The sequence below is a fragment of the Barbatula barbatula genome, assembly GCF_947034865.1.
Source record: "Barbatula barbatula genome assembly, chromosome: 4".
Taxonomy (NCBI): Eukaryota; Metazoa; Chordata; class Actinopteri; order Cypriniformes; family Nemacheilidae; genus Barbatula; species Barbatula barbatula.
The window spans coordinates 8,618,100-8,636,306 of record NC_136768.1 but is presented as its reverse complement, the minus strand read 5'-3'; the positions used below and the strand labels follow the sequence as shown (position 1 = coordinate 8,636,306).

The 18,207-nt window shown below is 40.0% G+C and overlaps 1 protein-coding gene and 1 long non-coding RNA gene across 2 annotated transcripts in view; one reads left to right on the top strand and one right to left on the bottom strand.

Moving 5' to 3' along the window:
• snd1 (staphylococcal nuclease and tudor domain containing 1) overlaps positions 1 to 16,035 on the top strand; it is a 140,596-nt gene extending 124,561 nt beyond the window's left edge. Inside the window, exons 19-24 of the mRNA XM_079454416.1 lie at positions 3,967 to 4,090; positions 5,085 to 5,154; positions 6,478 to 6,591; positions 7,798 to 8,001; positions 12,958 to 13,002; positions 15,174 to 16,035. Of these exons, the coding sequence (XP_079310542.1) occupies positions 3,967 to 4,090; positions 5,085 to 5,154; positions 6,478 to 6,591; positions 7,798 to 8,001; positions 12,958 to 13,002; positions 15,174 to 15,239 (623 nt within the window). The 3' untranslated portion in view covers positions 15,240 to 16,035. The remainder of the gene's footprint in view (positions 1 to 3,966; positions 4,091 to 5,084; positions 5,155 to 6,477; positions 6,592 to 7,797; positions 8,002 to 12,957; positions 13,003 to 15,173) is intronic.
• Positions 6,586 to 18,207, bottom strand: part of LOC306892988 — a 37,507-nt gene continuing 25,885 nt past the window's right edge. The window contains exons 3-4 of the long non-coding RNA XR_013786517.1: positions 7,772 to 7,941; positions 6,586 to 7,515 (exon numbers count right to left, since the gene is read on the bottom strand). This is a non-coding gene — a long non-coding RNA (uncharacterized lncRNA). The remainder of the gene's footprint in view (positions 7,516 to 7,771; positions 7,942 to 18,207) is intronic.

Sequence of the window (18,207 nt, the reverse complement as noted above, 5' to 3'; positions counted from 1 at the left end):
TGCATAACCCTTCTTGTTCAGAGTCTCTTTTACAAGCGTGACTCGATAAAAACATCCAGTTTGTATTTGAATGCTTCAGACATGCAGCGAAAGCCAATGGTAAATCTCCCCCTCAACGCAGAGGTCGTTCAGTCTGCCTTTCTCGCTCCAGCTTGCCCCCGCTGGTGCTCGTCTGCCCCGTCTCCCGCTCGGAGTCGATCTCAGTGTGAATATTCTTTAATACTACCCTTATCCTTGCAGGATGGACCCTGTCTACCCGGCTATGAATGTTTAATAAGAAGTGCGGGCGGGTGGGCAGGCGCTCTCCGCCACGTGTCGCCACGGTATCAGCGTGAAATGTGACTTTGTCTTTAAGCCCGGCGTAGGCCGTTATTTTTACCTGGAGAGGAAAGGAGAAAGAGGCAAATGAAAAACGCTGTTAAAAAAGAGATCAAGATGTTACTGCGTATGACTGTGAAAGCAGCGGCGATCAGCTGCCGCGTGAGCTTGTGTGCTCGCTCTTTTTGTGGGTGACGTCGGAGGTGGCTGTGGCCAAATTTTTATAAAATAAACAGCCAACATCGCCTCTACTTTTAACATCTTTTGTTCTGTCTCACATGCTCTTTGTGTCTGATTAGCATATTACATACGTCATAGTTTTTTTAGTGCATGATTCATTTTTAGAGAAGATTTTGTTTTTACGTATTCTTTTTTAATGGTAGGTTGTTAATGTTCCTTTGCACGAGAATGCGCTGATCTTTGCTCTATTTCAGTTTAAACAGATGATTTAGAGACGTAAGTGGCCTGAGTCGTCTTGCCTCTGGGAATCATTCCACCAAATAAAACCAAAATCACAATGCAATCATTTTGAGGTTTAATCACTCTTTTCTCCGTGCTTTCCATTTCAGAAGCATTTGCATAGGATGTGCTCTCGGCAGCAGCATTAAAACTCTTCTTAAAACAATTAAAAAAATCTAGTTCATTTATAAGTTATCCGAGTGGCACTTGCATGCGTTTCGACTTGGTACCACTATTGCCACGGCGTGTGGTTGCAAGGGTGGGTGCTTGCCTGGGCAAAGTTAGAAGTGCTTCTGTCTTTACAGTATATTATAGTCTTTAGATATGCCTCTTTCAATGTGAATATATGGACTTCTTTCGTCACTTTCATCTGCTGCCAGATGAAAATCATACATCTGAATGTTTTCGCTCTCCCGGCAGTTGATCCCACTTGGTTGCATTTTGGGTAACGTAGGGTAGGCGTGGAAGTGGATGTGACTACAATAGATTCAAGCCTTTCCTATGCAAATAAAAGCAGTTGCAGGTTATTTAAAGAGCCGAATGCAGCTATGCTATGTGTACAAGCAGTGCGCATCCCCCATAGCTTTTAATGTCAAGACGATGTGTCATATTTGAGCTGTGAATCATCCACGTATAGCGTAACTGACATAGAGACCTTTAAAATAATCTAATTTCCTCAATAACTGTGACACGTATGCAATATACATAATATAGCAAAACAGAACCGTGCCAGTTACAGAGTACTGTATGCATTTGTGTGTATGTCTTAAATGTTGCATCCAAAGTATGTTTTTTAAATATATTTTGCTGTTGTGTATCTACTGGAAGTTATTCACTTTAATGTAAAGTCAACTTGAAAATAGTCTTCAAACTAAAACAACATTAGTATGTGAGAGTTTTGCAGCAAAGCTCTGAATTATAACATCAACGATTTACATTCGCTATGAGATCTCAAAGGGTCCTGCTCAGTACTCTACTCATTATCAGAATATGGAACATCACACTTCCCAATTCACTTTCTCAAGCTCATCTGCGATCTCCCACCTACTGTTCCCCACAACTCTCGCGTGTCCCTCATCAGAACAGAAGGTGAGCTGGAATTCATAGACACTTCACATTCTTTCAGCTCGTTCTAATTAGACCACGTTCGAGGCACCACGCGCTGAAGGCTTACCCGCGCGCAGCGTTGTAGATTTACAGTAGGAGGTAGAGCATCTGACCCTGCCGTAATTAAAGATGAATCCTTTGTGATGGCCTCCAGTATATCAGCTGAAGAGGATCTAATGAAGCATGCAGGGAGCGTAAGCAGGGCCGAACACTTGAACCCGCACCATATGGGCCACTGCACGTCTGGGCAAAAGTCCCCCCTAAGCAGATTTAAATTAAGTAGTCCACTAACAAAATATGCATCTATACAAGATTGAATTTGCAAGCTTTATCCGTTATATATTGATATTTTGGAGAAAGCAATACTATTGAAACGGTACAGATGGTTACCTTGATATCGATAATCGTGTTTTATCACGGTTATTGCCTGTAGCGGTATATCCTGGCACCCCTAAAACACGCTATGCAACAGGGTGCAAATAAATGAGTGAATACAATTTATTATGCCCTATTTTATAACAGTGAATAAGCATTTGAGCATTAGCGTTTAGATTAACACAACTGAAAGATGCTAAGACACAAATCCTGTGATGACTGCCCATGGTTTTGAATTGCACCTTTGAGAGTTCTGTAATTACCCTGCAACGTGAAAATGGCAATCATATCGATTTGAATACGTGTTTTGTATTACAGTTCTCTACGTAGGCCATAAGCACTAACTGTTAATTAACAATTACGGTAAAGGTTTGTATCTTAATAACATTAGTTTTGAGCCCAAGAGCCAGCACGGTCAAGTTAATGAGCATGCGTTGTATTTAACAGTATGACGCGGAATTTTCTTTCATGTGTCGTAAATGAATGATCTAATGAAGTTAAATGCACAGCCTCCATTAAACCTGCATACAGAGGACTCCCCCTCCTTATTCATTATTTAGCGAGCTCTTGCAGGGACGGAAGTGGGGCACGGATGAGCGAGGCTGGAGCAACGCGCTCTCTTTGCCATGCTGCCTGGGAAGAAAATGCAAAACTTTTTAAATTAGTTTAATAAATCAAGGCCGCGCGTTCAGTTGTCATCTGACACGCTACTCTATAGCTGCAGTCACACTGCCGTGTTTTCCCTGCGCTTTAACATCTCAAAAGTGCTGGCTCTTCAAAATGCCGCTAATATCCGTAGCGTGTGCGAAACAGCTGAGATGTTTGTGTGTGCGCGCCTGTTTCTTCCTGTATGTGCTAATTAATCGTTTAACAGACTGCCTGCTACCAGCCAATTAAATAGAGCATTTAAGCCACGCCCATTTCGGAAAGCAGCCTTATAGTGTCATTAAATTACCCTCTCCCCCACCTCCAACACCCCCCGCATGTATACAAACATACGTTCACACGTTAGCATTGCTCTTTCTTGACGCTAATTGGCAGAAGCTTTAGCCAGATATTACGCTACACGTTTTTCACTTTCCGTGGTCTCTCGCTTCCTTGATTCATCCACCCGCACTTTCATTTTGTAAGTGCAATTGGGTTAGCTAAAACAATTACGATTCTAATAACAGTAATGACGTCAGAGAGAGAAGGAAAGCGAGCAGTTTAAGACAGGCCCATTAGTTGCCTTATTTTAAACTGCTTTCCTGGAGGGATGTTTGTCACACATTACAGCTCTCTCCGTCTCGCTTTCTCGTTCTCTCTCTCCCTCCGCTGGCTTTCCAACGACATTAGTCATGCCTGACTGTGGGGCCATTTTGTCACACATTTCCGTACCCCAGCAAACCCCACACCTCAGCGATTAAGCTGATTGCTCTGTTGTTTGGAGGAATGAATGAACAGCTGTACGACTGCGGATGAAAAAATAAATATCTGCTCTGGAAGTTCTCATTAGGAAGATGTTTGGATATATTAAAGCCTTATTGCCCTTCAGTTGATTCGAGTTCGTTTTGGTCACGCGTCCCCCCAAACGGAATGTGTTTGTTTTAACAGATCAGTGTAATTTAGGATCGTTGTTTGCTTAATCGAGCAAAATGATTTGATGTCTCTAATAAGCAGAGGTTGTTTTTGTGATGTGCATCTTTCTGTTCTTCTCACCTTGTCCAGGTACTCAGCTGGAGAACCTGATGGAAAGCATGCGAGCAGAGATCGCCGCCCAACCTCCGGTGGAAGGATCCTTCACCCCACGCAGAGGAGATTTCTGCATCGCAAAGTTTGCTGATGGAGAATGGTAAGAACGTGTACTTGTATACTTGCAAAACATGTTTCAGCCAAATATTTCCTGTATTCTTTTTTTCTCTGCGTCTTTTGATGCTTGTGTGTTGGACGTATTTTTGTTTAATAATGAATCTGAGCTCCATCCTAGGCCATTACTTGCATTCCCAGAATTCTTTTTTGTGACAGCCACTCTGGGGACTGTGTTTTCCCATGATGCAGTTGCGACAGGGTCCTTCCCTGGAGGAAAGGGCTCATTAAGTGTGTGATCCACAGAAAGGATGGACACAGATCGGCCATCACCCAGCAGAAAGTCTCAGTGATGTTTTTCAAAAGCCTTTGAGAGCTGGAGGCTCTGGATCAGGCAGAGGTTTCGAGATGATTGGTGCGGTTTAGCATAAGTAGATGGTATGGCTTGAGCTGGGGGTCTCAAAATGTCTCGGTTAGATGAGAGTGGAAACTCCTCTTTGATGACTTCTCTTGTGTTTGAGATGTCACGCAGAGCTTTGAACAGCTCTTTATGAATATAAGAGGCTTCTCCTGCATTTATGATTTTAGGACGAGAGGTTATGAATACAAGATCGACTCTCTCCTGAAGCCCCCAGTGGTAGAACTCTATGTACTGTCAATGTTTCTTTTACTTCACATGTTGAAGACATCATCACAAACCCTTAACCTCTGGCACCAGGGAGTCAACAGCTTGACCCCTAATTTTCAGTTTCACCCAAGTACAGTACAGCCTGATGTCTAATGTGAAAGATATTGTCAAAAGTAAAACTAGCAGTAAAACAGATATACAAGTTACGTATGAACATAGTCAGTTGCATCATCATTTTGCTACCAAGACAGAACGATACAGCCAGCTGGTAGTATGGCTGGTGTTAAGAAACCACATTTTGTCATTTCGAAATGTTCCACATTATCTTGTCCAGTAGACGAAGATAACGTTTTTGTTCTTCATTTATTAGTATATATAGATCAAAAATGTCTTTCTCTCTCGCTCTCTGTAGGTACAGAGCTCGTGTTGAGAAGGGCGACTCCCAAGCAAAGGTTCACGTGTTCTACATCGACTATGGAAACGTGAGTATCTCCTCAGCCCAGTTCATTAGAAATCCAGAGCGGGTTCAGCTGTATTACACGTGTTTCTTCAGAAAGGCGCTGACTGATGAATGTTCCAGATTCCAGGCTGACTTTGCGTTGGCTTCTATTTAAAATACTGCATGTGCTTTCAAAAGCCAGCACTGGATCCGTCAGTCAAAGCTCCGCTTATGTGGAAAACTGTTGTTTTCCGCTACATCACGGCCGCCTCAGCTATATCACAGACTAAATAGAGCAGTGATATAAATCTGTGCCGTTTTTGCCATGAAAATAATGTTGGTTTGTTTAGTTGGTTGATAGTTCACTCAAAAATGAAAATTCTGTCATCATTTACTCACCATCAGGCCGTTTCAAACTTGTAAACATTAATTTTTTCTGTTAAATGCAAAGTATGATATTTTTTTAAATGTTAGAAATTTTCAGTTCGGTGACATCATTCACTACCATAGTAGAAAAGAAAATATAGTATTTTTTTGTTCTGTTAAAAGTCTCACACAAAGTGAGATTGAGGAACACAAACAGTTCTCGGGCACCTTTGACTAACATCACATTTTTTCCCACTATGGCATTAAATGCAAACATTCTTTCAAATATCTTTCTCTGTGTTAGTCATTTATGATTTTTTATATTTTAGTCATTTTTGGGTGAACTATCACTTTAAAAAGGTCTTGAATGGTACTGTACCCAGCATGCTTTGTTTTTTTATTCTCAGGTCAGTGCAAGAGAGGATGCAGCAGGTCACTTAATAGAACTTGCTCACACATCTATATTTGCTGTGTATTTCATTTCTCTTTTTGTGTTCTAAAAAAGGGCAAATCACAATCATTTGTTAATTATTATTTAGTTCATTATTGTTTTAGTATAAGCATACACATCCATGTCAATATCTACATGTATGAATTGAATGTATACATCATAGTTGCGTTTGTGCATGAAGTATGGCTGAAGAACCGACGAGTGAAACTCTGTCTTCCAGTCTCGCTCTCTCTTTGTTAAAAAAGTCTTTTTAGCCTGCTGCGTTCACATGTTCTGCACTGATTCACCAATTCTTCTAAAGACACATGACCACAGCGCTCCACTGAATCCCAGCAGAGATAGAGAGAGAGCATCTCTTTCATATTGTGTTGCCGGCTTTGAGTGTGTTGTGTGGAGTGAAGCGTTATCCTTGACTTTGCTTTTATCTGCCGTGCAGTACTCACACCTCCATTTAATGAGCACCTTGTAGGGGCAGTCGGTGTATGGAAGAGGTATGAAGTCTGTTATATAACACAATGTGACACTCTCTCTCGCTCCTTATCATTTCAGAGAGAGATATTATCGTCCACACGTCTTGCGGCCCTTCCTCCAGCCTTCAGCACTCGTACGCTTCCTCCACAGGCTTCAGAATACGCTTTTGCCTACATTCAGGTCCCACAGGATGTAAGTTCTTGCACCTACACGCCGTCATTTGATGCATCACACGTCTTTGCTTTCAAACAGGTCCTGTAGAACATATGGTTTCTGTACACTCAGGATGGCATATAGTCACATTCAGGTTATGCAGGATGTGAGTTATGAGCCATAACACGATAGTATTTGTGGCAGTGTTTGGAATAACAAACTACTGAAACTAACCAGGTACAACGGTGCAGTAAGTACACTTTATTCAAGACGTATGTGTTCAATGTACTATTGTCACACATTATTTCATACATAAAATAGAGAAAATATTATGTTTCTACTTATATTCACGGTGTCTTAAATTGGCACAGGTGAGTACACTTAGATCTTACGTTTATCTTAATCCATTTTTGTATATCAAGTACAAAATTAAAGTGTAAATGTAATATGGTGAAGTTTTTTTCACTCGAGTATTTCTGCAAAGTATGGGATTCAGCAAAATTGAGCATCTATAGATACATGCAATAGTGTATTTCATAATGCAGTGCACCTGATATGATCCTCATCTTGTACGATGAATAAATCAAAACGTCACTGAATTAAACATGCTTAATGTGGTCATCGGATAATCATCGTTGCATGCTACTATGTGAAACCTTACATAATAAAACATTTAATAGTAAGCCATATTTAGTGTATACATTAGGTGTTGTGTAATAGGGAAATATATGCTGTTGTGTATAGGTGTGTGTGTGTGTGTGTGTGTGTCAGCATGCCACCTGCCCTGTTCAAACTGCTGTTGTTTTGCGACGTGGTCCATCTTTGATGTTTCTCTCTATCCATCAGTCTTTCTCTCTCTGGCCTCTGTATCCCGTACCCCCACCGTAACTCCCCCCAAGGGGAACATGCTCTGAGGTTGCCATGGAGACTGGGCTGGCTCACAAGAGCTGTGTGTGTGTGTGTCTGTGATGGAAAGATCAGATCAGTATCTCACCTTGTGTATTGAACATTTTGTGAAACTAAATTTGTACGTAAGCATTTTGGTCTCTGTTTGGAAATCTACATTATTTATCATTATCTCAGTGTGTGTGATGAACGAGCAGTCTGTGGAATGGTGTTTATGTGCTTGTGACAAAAAATATATTCTAGAAACTTTAGTGAACTTGACTCTATCATTGAAATGCCAGTATGTTTGAAGAGTTGTAACAAATTCTTGCACCTTGACTCACGATGACCCCTCTACAGGAAGATGCACGGGCCGATGCTGTGGACAGTGTGGTCAGGGACATTCAGAACACACAATGCATGCTGAACGTGGAGTACAGTGGATCTTCTTGCCCGCACGTCACGCTGCAGTTTACAGACTCTAAAGATGACGTGGGTCTGGGTCTGGTGAAAGAAGGAACGGTGATGGTGGAAGTGCGGAAAGAAAAACATCTCCAGAAAATGGTGAGTTGGAACTGCTCTTTTACACAATCGCACGTACGCTAAAGTTATGTGTTACAGGAGAATGTCATTGTTGTTAAATGTCAAACATTTCTTCCTTAGTAGGAGGATTGAAGTTTTGGCAATTAAATAGCAGATATCTTTGTCTGGCCAAGGCCAGTTTCATAGTTAGCGTTTTATGTATCACATTTTGCCTTTTGAAATAAATCAATGTTAATTATTTACACCAAAACGATGAATATTTCAGTGTTTGTTTAGACTATCATAGTGCGACAAGGGTAAAACAATAAAATAAATACGTGGGAAATGCTATTATCTTTTCAAGACATCACAAAGCAAATAAACCATTTTTTATTTCAATTCAAGAGTCCAGAGTTCTCAGCGGACTGCAGGCCGGTTTGTGAGTCCGAGACATTCGTTCTGTCTGGGATGTGTTATAATCTATATGCCCTGCAATGCGCCTCACTGTTTCAGCAGCAGTTCGCGGCAGGACCTCCGGCGGCAGACAATTTGTACAATTATGAGCTCCGGCCATTCATCCCGCCCTTGTTAAAGCCCTCTCTCCCTCTCTTCGCGGTTTCTAAACTTCATATTTTTAGTGACACTCATATAGGACATGAGAGGACTTGGCAAGTTAGAGCATTTGGTGGGCATATACTTAAAAGAGAGGTTAGCGCTTGTTTTAATTATTCATACTGTAACAATCCCTGAATTTCTGTAACGATGACCTCAGACATGATTGTGTTGTATCACTCCTAAATCTTGTAAGACCACACAGGTTTGTTCTTGTGATTTCTTCTGCTAGTAATGAAATTAATGCTCAGAATCAGTTGGGAGCATGTGGAGCGTGTTTTTGACAGCCGTGTCAGGTCCAGCATTCTCTTGTTCCCATAGGAACCCTGCTGTTCTGGTTCGCTCGCCTCTTCCTCACGCCCGCTTTCTTCATTTTCTATTTCACTAACAGGCGACTCAAAGCCTCAGCCCCTTGTGTAGAGTTGAGCAGCCTGATAGGTTTCGGTGTTGTGTTTGGTCAGTACTGTGACTTCCCGCTTGGCTGGGGGTCATTTCTGCTCCTGTGCTGCACTCTCTGAAGATCAGCCAAGCTGCTCGTGTATTCGGTTTCTAAAAAAAACTGTCTTCCAAGTCATGTGCGTTCATGCTGTACACTTGACCTTCATTTAACAATACAGTGCAATTTTTATAGGAGAAAAGTCTCTAAAGAACATATTAATAAAACTAGTGTAAGTATTGCCCCGTGCCCTCAGGCGGGCTGGCATAAGATGCAGTCTTTGAGACTACCATGATGCCAATCTTCTTCAGCTTTCCTTCATAAAGATTTCTCTCTCTCCATTTATTTCCGCATTCATTATGGTTCCTCCTCACGCACACCTCTTTCTTGTTTATTCTCTTTGTCCTTCTCTCTTTCCTCTTTTTCATTTTTGGCCTCCGGTGCTGCATAGTGTTTGCAGGAGGACGTGGTGTGTAAATTTGCATGACGGCAGTGCGATAAATCATAATGCGCAGAATTAAAGACGAAGCAGTGGATCAAGCCTTTCATGCCTCTGTAAATGAGCGATGATTTAAACACTTCTCATAAACTGCCATTATTTACGCTGTCTTCATAACACACAGCCATCTCACTTGTGACCCCTCTCTCTCTTCTTCGTCTCTTTGATACTTTATTCTTTTTAAATACACAATTCTCTGTGAAGTAGTGGGCTGTGGAGTCTTTGGTGTACGTCCTCTAGGTTCCTGAAGGGTATCTGCCATGTTTGACACCTGACTTTCCGCTATCAGCAAATCCTAGCTCTGTCGCTTTCGCTGCGGTCCAGCGTGAAGCGTCTTTGAACATCCGTAACGGGTGAATGATAGAGGGAAGGGAAATCTTTAACGTGAAAGTCTGAGGAAGATATGGGTACATCAGCCTGACAGATGAGGCCTTCGGGTTCTCTTTCTCTCCACCTGTGTGTGGATAACGCAGGCCTTCCGATAAGTGTGTGTGAGCTTCATCACTTTTCACGATCGATCGCTGTGTGTTAGTCTGAAATCGATGTGTCATTCCCCTCCGTGTTTGACAAACACTGCTCTTTCTTCTGTTTAAGAGAATCATATGCCAAGCTAGCTCTCTCTGGTCTTCTAGATTTAGATGAGATGTCTGTATGGTTTGAAAGCAAGAGTTTATAGAGCCAAACATACACAAGCTACCTGTATTCGTATAAAATATGTAGTCTGAACGCTGTTCTTATGTTTTCTTTAAACGTAATATTATTCTTTATTTAAACAAATTTTCCTTAGGCATAAAGTTTTGACTTGATTGATTTAAATGGACTAATCTCTGGATTTGGAGGTTCAGATGGATTAGGTATGCTAAAATGGAAACGTTGTTTAAAGGTAAGAAGTAAAATGATGCTGGATTCTATTACACGGTATTATATATCAAAACAAACGATCACACTTTAAAATAAAGTCCAATTCTCGCAACTAACAACCCATTAACAACGACTTTTGCCTCAATAAACTACTAATCTTGTGCTATTTAATAGTTAGTACAGTAGTTTAGGTTCTGGGTAGGATTAGGGATGTATAATATGTGCTTTAGACGTACAAATAAACAGCCAATATGCTAATGATATGCATGTTAATAAGCAACTATACTTAAGAGTTACCAAACAAATTTTCCTTGGGCACAGAGTAGTGACTTGTTGATTTAAAGGGACTAAGCTCCTGTCTTGCGTGCATGTACTTCTCACTGTTGTTGATTTATAAGGGCCTTCCCTTGGAGATGTTAATTAAAGCATGAAAGGTGGTCTAATCTTAGCAGGAGATGTTCTACAAACCTCTGGTGCTATTGATGGCTTTAGCACGGTTATGTTCTCTCACTCTCTCTAATTCCTGTTGATATTGAGCTGTGGAGTCCAGATGATCAGGCCCAGGGGAGGTGTAGTATTTTTATTATGGTTGTTCCGTATCAGCAGATGAAATTGCTCTGTGGGAGTAGCGGTTTTTAGCAGTTTATGGGAAGTGATCTGAGGTTTCATGAAGTGGTTTACATTAATTCGTTTGTTCTCTCCTTATTTTCAAAGTCACTTTTTCCAATTTAAAGTGAATCAGACATACCACATCAAGTGTTATTAGAGAGAGAGTGATGGATACACAACAGATGACATTGTTTTGTAAGAAACACCAACGTCAGTAATGGCGTGCAAATTACACAAGAGAACCTTAAGTGTGTCTCTGAGGTTAAGAATGATTTTGCGGATTCGTTTTCCTTGGGCTGGTCTTTAGGATGGTCTCTGAGTACAAAGCAGACCAATCAAAACTGTTTATCTGCGATGTGCTTTTTAAACTATGCAGGCTAAATCCTTAGAATCAAACTATTCCAGATTATTTGGTTATAAAATTATTCCTAAACTAAAGCGCGTGGACAATTGCACAGTTGTTTATTGGCCCCCCCTTAGTCCAGTCATATCCTATCATACTTTACTTCTGATAACTCCATTACCTATTAACCAGCAGAACGGAGCACCCATATTAGGATGGGATTTTCTGCTCCTCTCGTATCAAACGGCAACACACGCACATCCAAACAGGCCGGGACACATGCTGAATGATACGCATCACTGCCTAAAAACCCCATTTCGTTCGCATGCCCTGTGGATTGAACGCAGGGGTTGATCTGGGCCAGAGAACCCATTTCAACTCCAGCATCTTTTTGTTGTTTAATCTCTGTACCGGGATGATCAAAGTCCAAACTGTTCTCTTCAAATAGTGTGCAGCAGCGTCTACGAATGCTTTGATTTCCAGACTGACTGAGTAGTATAGCGTGTTTGTAAGAATACTGCTATGTTGATCACGGTCCATCATTTTTTGCCCGACATAAGTCTGTGGCATTTAAGAATTTACTCATCATTGTTCGTCTAACAAATATCACAAGAACACAATGTCACGTTACAAGTACCAATTTGATAATCTTAATCTGCATCGTATACAATTATATATATGTACAATGTTTTTTACAAGCAGGCTGAAATTTCGCGTACTATGTAAAACCGCTGATGTGTGTACATGTGACCGCGTGTGAATGCGGTTCGCGAGGCGGCTAGTTGCGTGTCGTGGTGTGTCAAATGCTTGATGGATGGGGACTGCGTTGGCTGCACTTTTCTCTTCCGTCTGCAGCTGCAGAGTCCAGATGTACATCGCGGTTTTCCGCCCAGTTCCAAAGCTCTAAAGAATTATCTGCTCTTCAGCCAGCCAATTAACCCCCACTAAATAACAGCCCCCCCACACACACATGCATAAAACAGCACACGTTACGCTTTTAACATCTGGCATCGTTGTGCACTTGGCCGCGATCACATTCCCAGTGCTTAAAACATAGACCTTCCGTTTTTATTATGGATATTTTTCATAAACCATCCATCATAATGTCATCCTATACAGCTCTGATCCGGAAATGAAGATGATCTCTCTCACTGGCCCTCTGCCGTTTCTCTCACACTTCGCTCTCTGACTCATCTACGTCTCAGCCAGTGACTCTTAAATGCTTGCTGTGGCAGAAGCGGTCAATATGGTTAGTGTTGTGTTGGCCTGTCTGTGATGCGGCTCTTTGTGTGGTTCAGAAAAGAGAGAGAGAGATTGTCTAGTGGCTTTAACCACCCACACGTTCACTTATGATTGAATAGATCCTCTCAAACCACATCGCTCTGATGGCCACCCTGATGATCAGAGAACGCCTGTACGGAAGATGAACTGAAGAGATGGGTCTACTAAAATATCTTCTAAACAAGCTTCACTTTTAGTGATTGACTGATGTGGTATCAGCATCGCAGAAATCTTTGAAAATGTCTTTAAAGCAGTGTTCTTTTCCGTATTGTCCCATGTGTGCGGTTTGTAGTTTTAACTATGTTGTGTTAATATTTAAGATATGCTCATTGCGTTTTGTTTTTTCGTCTGTTTTAGGTAACCGAGTATCTGAATGGCCAGGAATCTGCCAAAAGTGCCAGGGTAAGATTATTTTAAACATAATCTAATTTTTTATCTCCAATTATCACTTTGTTTCACTGAAAAACATGTTTATAATTGTTCAATCTGTGTATTTTGTCAAAACAAAAGGTACCAAAGCTGTCACTGGGACTGTACCCTTTGAAAAGGTACATATCTGTATACATTTGTTACAGATATGCACCTTTTAACGTAGTAAAACACACTCTTTTGATACAAAGGTGTAACCCTTTAAAAGGGTACCACCAAAGTGACAGCTTTTGTGCATTTTACAGTCAAATGTGTTGGAAAAATTGCACAGCCTGCCAGCTGAAGGGATTTGTTTTGCCATCATCTCAAGCTATCTATACCATTTTTTACTTATTATAATGTCTTTAACTAAATGAATTAATAAATCAATGAAAACGCTTAAATTCTGTCTATACTCACTCTCGAGTTTTTCCAAATTTGTATAAATTGTTTGTTCTGGTTGAACACCGAAAAATATATTTGAAAGAATGCTTGCAACCAAACAGTTCTTGGCCACCATTGACTATCATAGTAGGAAAAATGACGATGGTAGCTAAAGCTTTCCTACACTCTTTGAAATATATTATTTTGTGTTCAACAGAACAAAGAAATGTATAAAGCAATGGTAGTCAATGGTGGCAAAGAACTGTTACAAGCATTCTTCCAAATATCTTGGTGTTCATCAGAAATTTATGTAGATTTGGATAAGGTGAATAAATGAAGACAGAATTGAAATTTTGGGGTGAACTGTTCCCTTGGGAGTTAAAATTTCATAGTGTGAACAGAAAGAGAGTCCATATGATTGTCAAGAACAACGGTAAGTATGTTAAGTTTAGCAGTTGCAGTGATTGACTGTATTACAGAGAGTAGTATAATAATTGTACATAATGACTGCTAAACTGCTTAATTGATAGTTTTTCCAGACATAATTGCGCTAATCTCTTGTTACACTCCATGACCTTATTCTTCATGCATAATGAAACAGTGTTACCTCAAAACTGTATTTTCGTTATTTATTTGGTAAGTAGCCACATACAGTAATGTACAGTCAGTCATTAAACCTCTTCAGGATTTGTTTTGTGATAATGACCTGCTGTACTGTCAGTACATTATTCGTCTCTTCTCTCGTTCCTTTACGAGCTCTGCTGTTTCATTGGCACACCATTGTTGGCACCTGAATTATGTTATCAAAGCAAGGGTTGGCTAGCACAGACCGCTTTACCCTACCTGAAACATCGGCTTCCAGTTTGTGCATCCTGGTGCGACTCTTTGGCTATAACATTGCTCGATATCACAGGCCAATGGCTGTTTAACAAGACTCAAGCAGAAGAGAGAACCACGCCAACCCAAGAGCTCGATGATGATGTCCCTGTTAACGACGGCGCTAATTATCATAGCCGCTAATTAGCTGTGATTCACTGCGAGTTAACCAGTGAACGCACATACACACGCACAGATGACAGATATGAAGAACGCATAAAAGCCTCGGAGCCTCAAACGAAATTATGGCACTGCTTCTCTAAGAATCAATGATTCCCAAATGATCCACCACTGCATAAGCGAAACGCTTAAAAAAAGATTCAGCGCTTTATGTGGCAAAACCAATGTTTAAAAGAGTTACAGTGAAATTTGTCAGAGGTTAGGCCTTCACACATGACTGTGTATGAAGAGAGCGTGTTTAAGAGAACTGTAAACGACTGTTCGCCTTGTTATTACGGAGGTGGGATGATGTTTCAGACCAGCTCGTGTTTTAATGGTCTATCTACACATTGGCCATCTGTGCCTCAGTCTCACAGACACGCGGGCAGAAATTTATATCAGGGTTTAATGATGGTGAATTAGTGCTACCAAATGCAACATGGCCTAATTTTTCCACTGCTTATATATATATATATATATATGTTGTTGAACAATTGTGTAATTCTGGTGTAGTATGATTTTCTTCTAACATTAAGACCCAATTTGGCCAGTTGTTTTGTTTATTATTAGCTAATAAAAACAGTTTCAAACAAAGCCAATGCATGTAGGAGGTAAACGCTGAGACTTGCTAGTGATGTCACATAAAATTTGGAATGCTTCCCCTTATAGTAAGATAAGGAAACCAAAACCGAATATAGTATACTTTGTTGTTTGCTGCTAAATTGATACATTTTCTTTGCTTTCAGCTCAACATTTGGCGTTATGGAGATTTCCGTGATGATGACGCAGTTGAATTTGGGTACAAACGTTAAGGCGCCTTTCCAAAGACCTTGTTGAAGAGGATGCATTCATAGAGAACACAAAACACACAAGTCATGAAAAATCTCAACATACTTCAGTATGCTCTTTTTTTCGAATGGTAAACACCTGCCTCTTTTGTTTTAGTTTTTTTATTGTCTGTGCATAACCTCTTTTCTGGCCGAGGACATGTCACTTTTTTTTAAGTAGGCTACAGATGTAAATCTGCCTGTAGCTGCTTCATATAGGACCAACTTTATTTCATTGAATCTAAAATTTTCACATAATAGCCGATTACCTTTTCCGTGTACATTTTTAGTCAATCGGCAGCTGTCTAACCCCATCATAGCGAACCTGTTCCGCCCAATCAAATTTCTGTGTTTTGGGGATAGACTTTTAAAGATATGAGGGAGATGCACAGCGCAACCATGAACTCAACAGCTTGCTGAGAAAACACCTCCTAAGAGATAAGATTCTATATTTAAATATATATGGATATTTGCAAGTTAGATACAAATGAATCAAGTGAACTTGCTGGGTGTGTTTTTGTCTCTTAATGTGATCGGAGTGTTCAGTGGCATTTCTGGGCATTTGTACAGGATGTGCATTTTCTCTATTTCTATGGCAAAAGAAAAGCTTGCCTGCACCTTTACAAGCGTCTTGTGACCTCCCCTTCGAGGATTGCTCAACGGTCATTTCTTATTTCCTGCTCTTGCCTGTCATTAAAGAAACAGTGTTTGGATTTTGTTTTCATCGGAGTTAGAGCCCGTCATTGTATTTAAATCTGATAAATAAAAATGAGCAAAGTGCCATGTTGTATGACTTGTTTTATGGGAATCTGGTGGTGATTTTCTCGCCTTGTCAAGGTACAACAATTTGTGACAATTATTACTATTTATCAAGAAAGCAAAACCGAATCAGGTCCTGGTGCAGCATTCCAGCCATGCGTTAGTTGTACTGAATATCTATATTATAATTTCTTAATTAATCAAATTCTAAGCGTCACAGCCGCTTTTGAAAATGTTTATTTTAGGTTCTCTACCTAATGACTTTGCCTAAAATAAATTCTAATGTAATTGTAGTAGGGCTGTCAATAGATTAAATGTTTTAATCGCAAATGTGTAGTGAAATTAAACAAACGCTATTTATTTTGTTTAACATGTTTATTTTAGTGCTGTCCAGCGATTAAAACATTTACTAACTAATCACACGCAGCTGTCTAACAGGTAGAAAATAAACAGAAAATAAAGTTATCAAACACTACAGTCTTAACTGCTAAATACAGAAGAATCCTCATTAAAGCTACAAAAGTACATTGATTTCTTTTCTTTTGTTCTGTGATTTACAGTAGTGACAGGAGTCACAGTAGCACATTTAAGAACGCAGCCCTTTTAAGAGCTGCCGCTCTAAGCAGGTCTAAAGGCACTCCCTATTTTCACTTCTCTTTGCATTTATTTAACTCGTTGAAGACTGTGCTTTCTGGCCTAATCTTGTGTGTTTTCTTCATTCAATCACGAAAGAGAATACTGGATATTCTCGTACTACTTTATACAGAAACGCTGTCTGACAGTTTCTGACGCGGCCTTTACACCAGCCTGGACCGCTGTCGCGTTGCGTTGAGCTGTGTTCCACAGCCAGAAGCTGTCAATCTATACAAGATGTGTCAATACAACCATTTCAAAGCTAAAGCCTAAATAGTTTAATGGCCTTTATATGAATTGGAGCGTGATTATATAATGTAACACTACACAATCATGACAGAAAAAAATTATGTTGCGTTACTGGCGTAAATAATGCGTAATCTGAAATAAATGAACGCATGTGTTAACGTTGACAGCCGTAAATTATAGTTCTAGTAAAAATAAGTCCGATAGACTATATTCACCATACAGCACACACCTTACTGACTAATGCTGTTATTACACTGTAAAAGAATAATGTCAATGTGCAGAATTTGTCAAAATACACTCCGCTCACGATTCGAATGTTATACTGCGCACTAAAAATATTTACTCACAATTTATATTAAGGTACACAAATTCATTATTAACTACTTTACATGCATATGGGTATGCATATACACTAAGCACTAGATCCCTTAATCCTATCCAATTCCTAGACCTAGTTCCTAAACCAAAAAGCTTCCTTTAATTAGCAGTTTATTAAGGCATAGTTAATAGTGAGAAATTGACCCTAATCTAATGTCGAATTTACAAAATTTAGGGTCTGTTTCCCGGACAAGGGCTTTAGTTTAGTCCGACACTAAAGAAATGTTAGCACCGTCTTAACTGAAAACAACTTCCTGGCCTACACCATCGTATCTTCACTCACTAATGCAGACCTATGTTCCTGCCAGATCCCTGCGGTCTGCAAAGGAACAACGACTAGTGGTACCATCCCAAAAAGGAAAAAAGTCACTCTCCCGTACCTTCTCTGGATCTGTTCCACATTGGTGGAATGATCTACCAGCTGTTACAAGATCAGCAGACTCTGTTGCCATCTTTAAAAAACACCTAAAAACGCATCTCTTCCGTCAACACGTCACTGATTGATTTATCCTAATTATTTTCCCTTTCCTTCTTATTAAAAAAAAATAACTAACCTCTATTCTTAGCTTTGTATACTGTGCTAGGCTTTAATGGACTAGTTTTGATGTACTTATGTATTTTGTTGCCTATGTTGTTGTAATTGCTTCCAATGTTTCCTCATCTGTAAGTCGCTTTGGATAAAAGCGTCTGCTAAATGACTAAATGTAAATGTGACTTGAACTGACATATCTTGAAATATATCTGTGCCATTGTTTGTTTGTAAGGCATGTTTGTAAAAATTTACAAAAGTTAATCTCAATACTTTGTTATCAGAGGTGGGTAGTAAAGAGTTACATTTACTCAGCTTCATTTACTCGAGTAAGTTTTTGAAAAAATTCTACTTCTAGGAGTAGTTTTAAATCACTATACTTTTTACTTGAGTAGATTTGTGAAA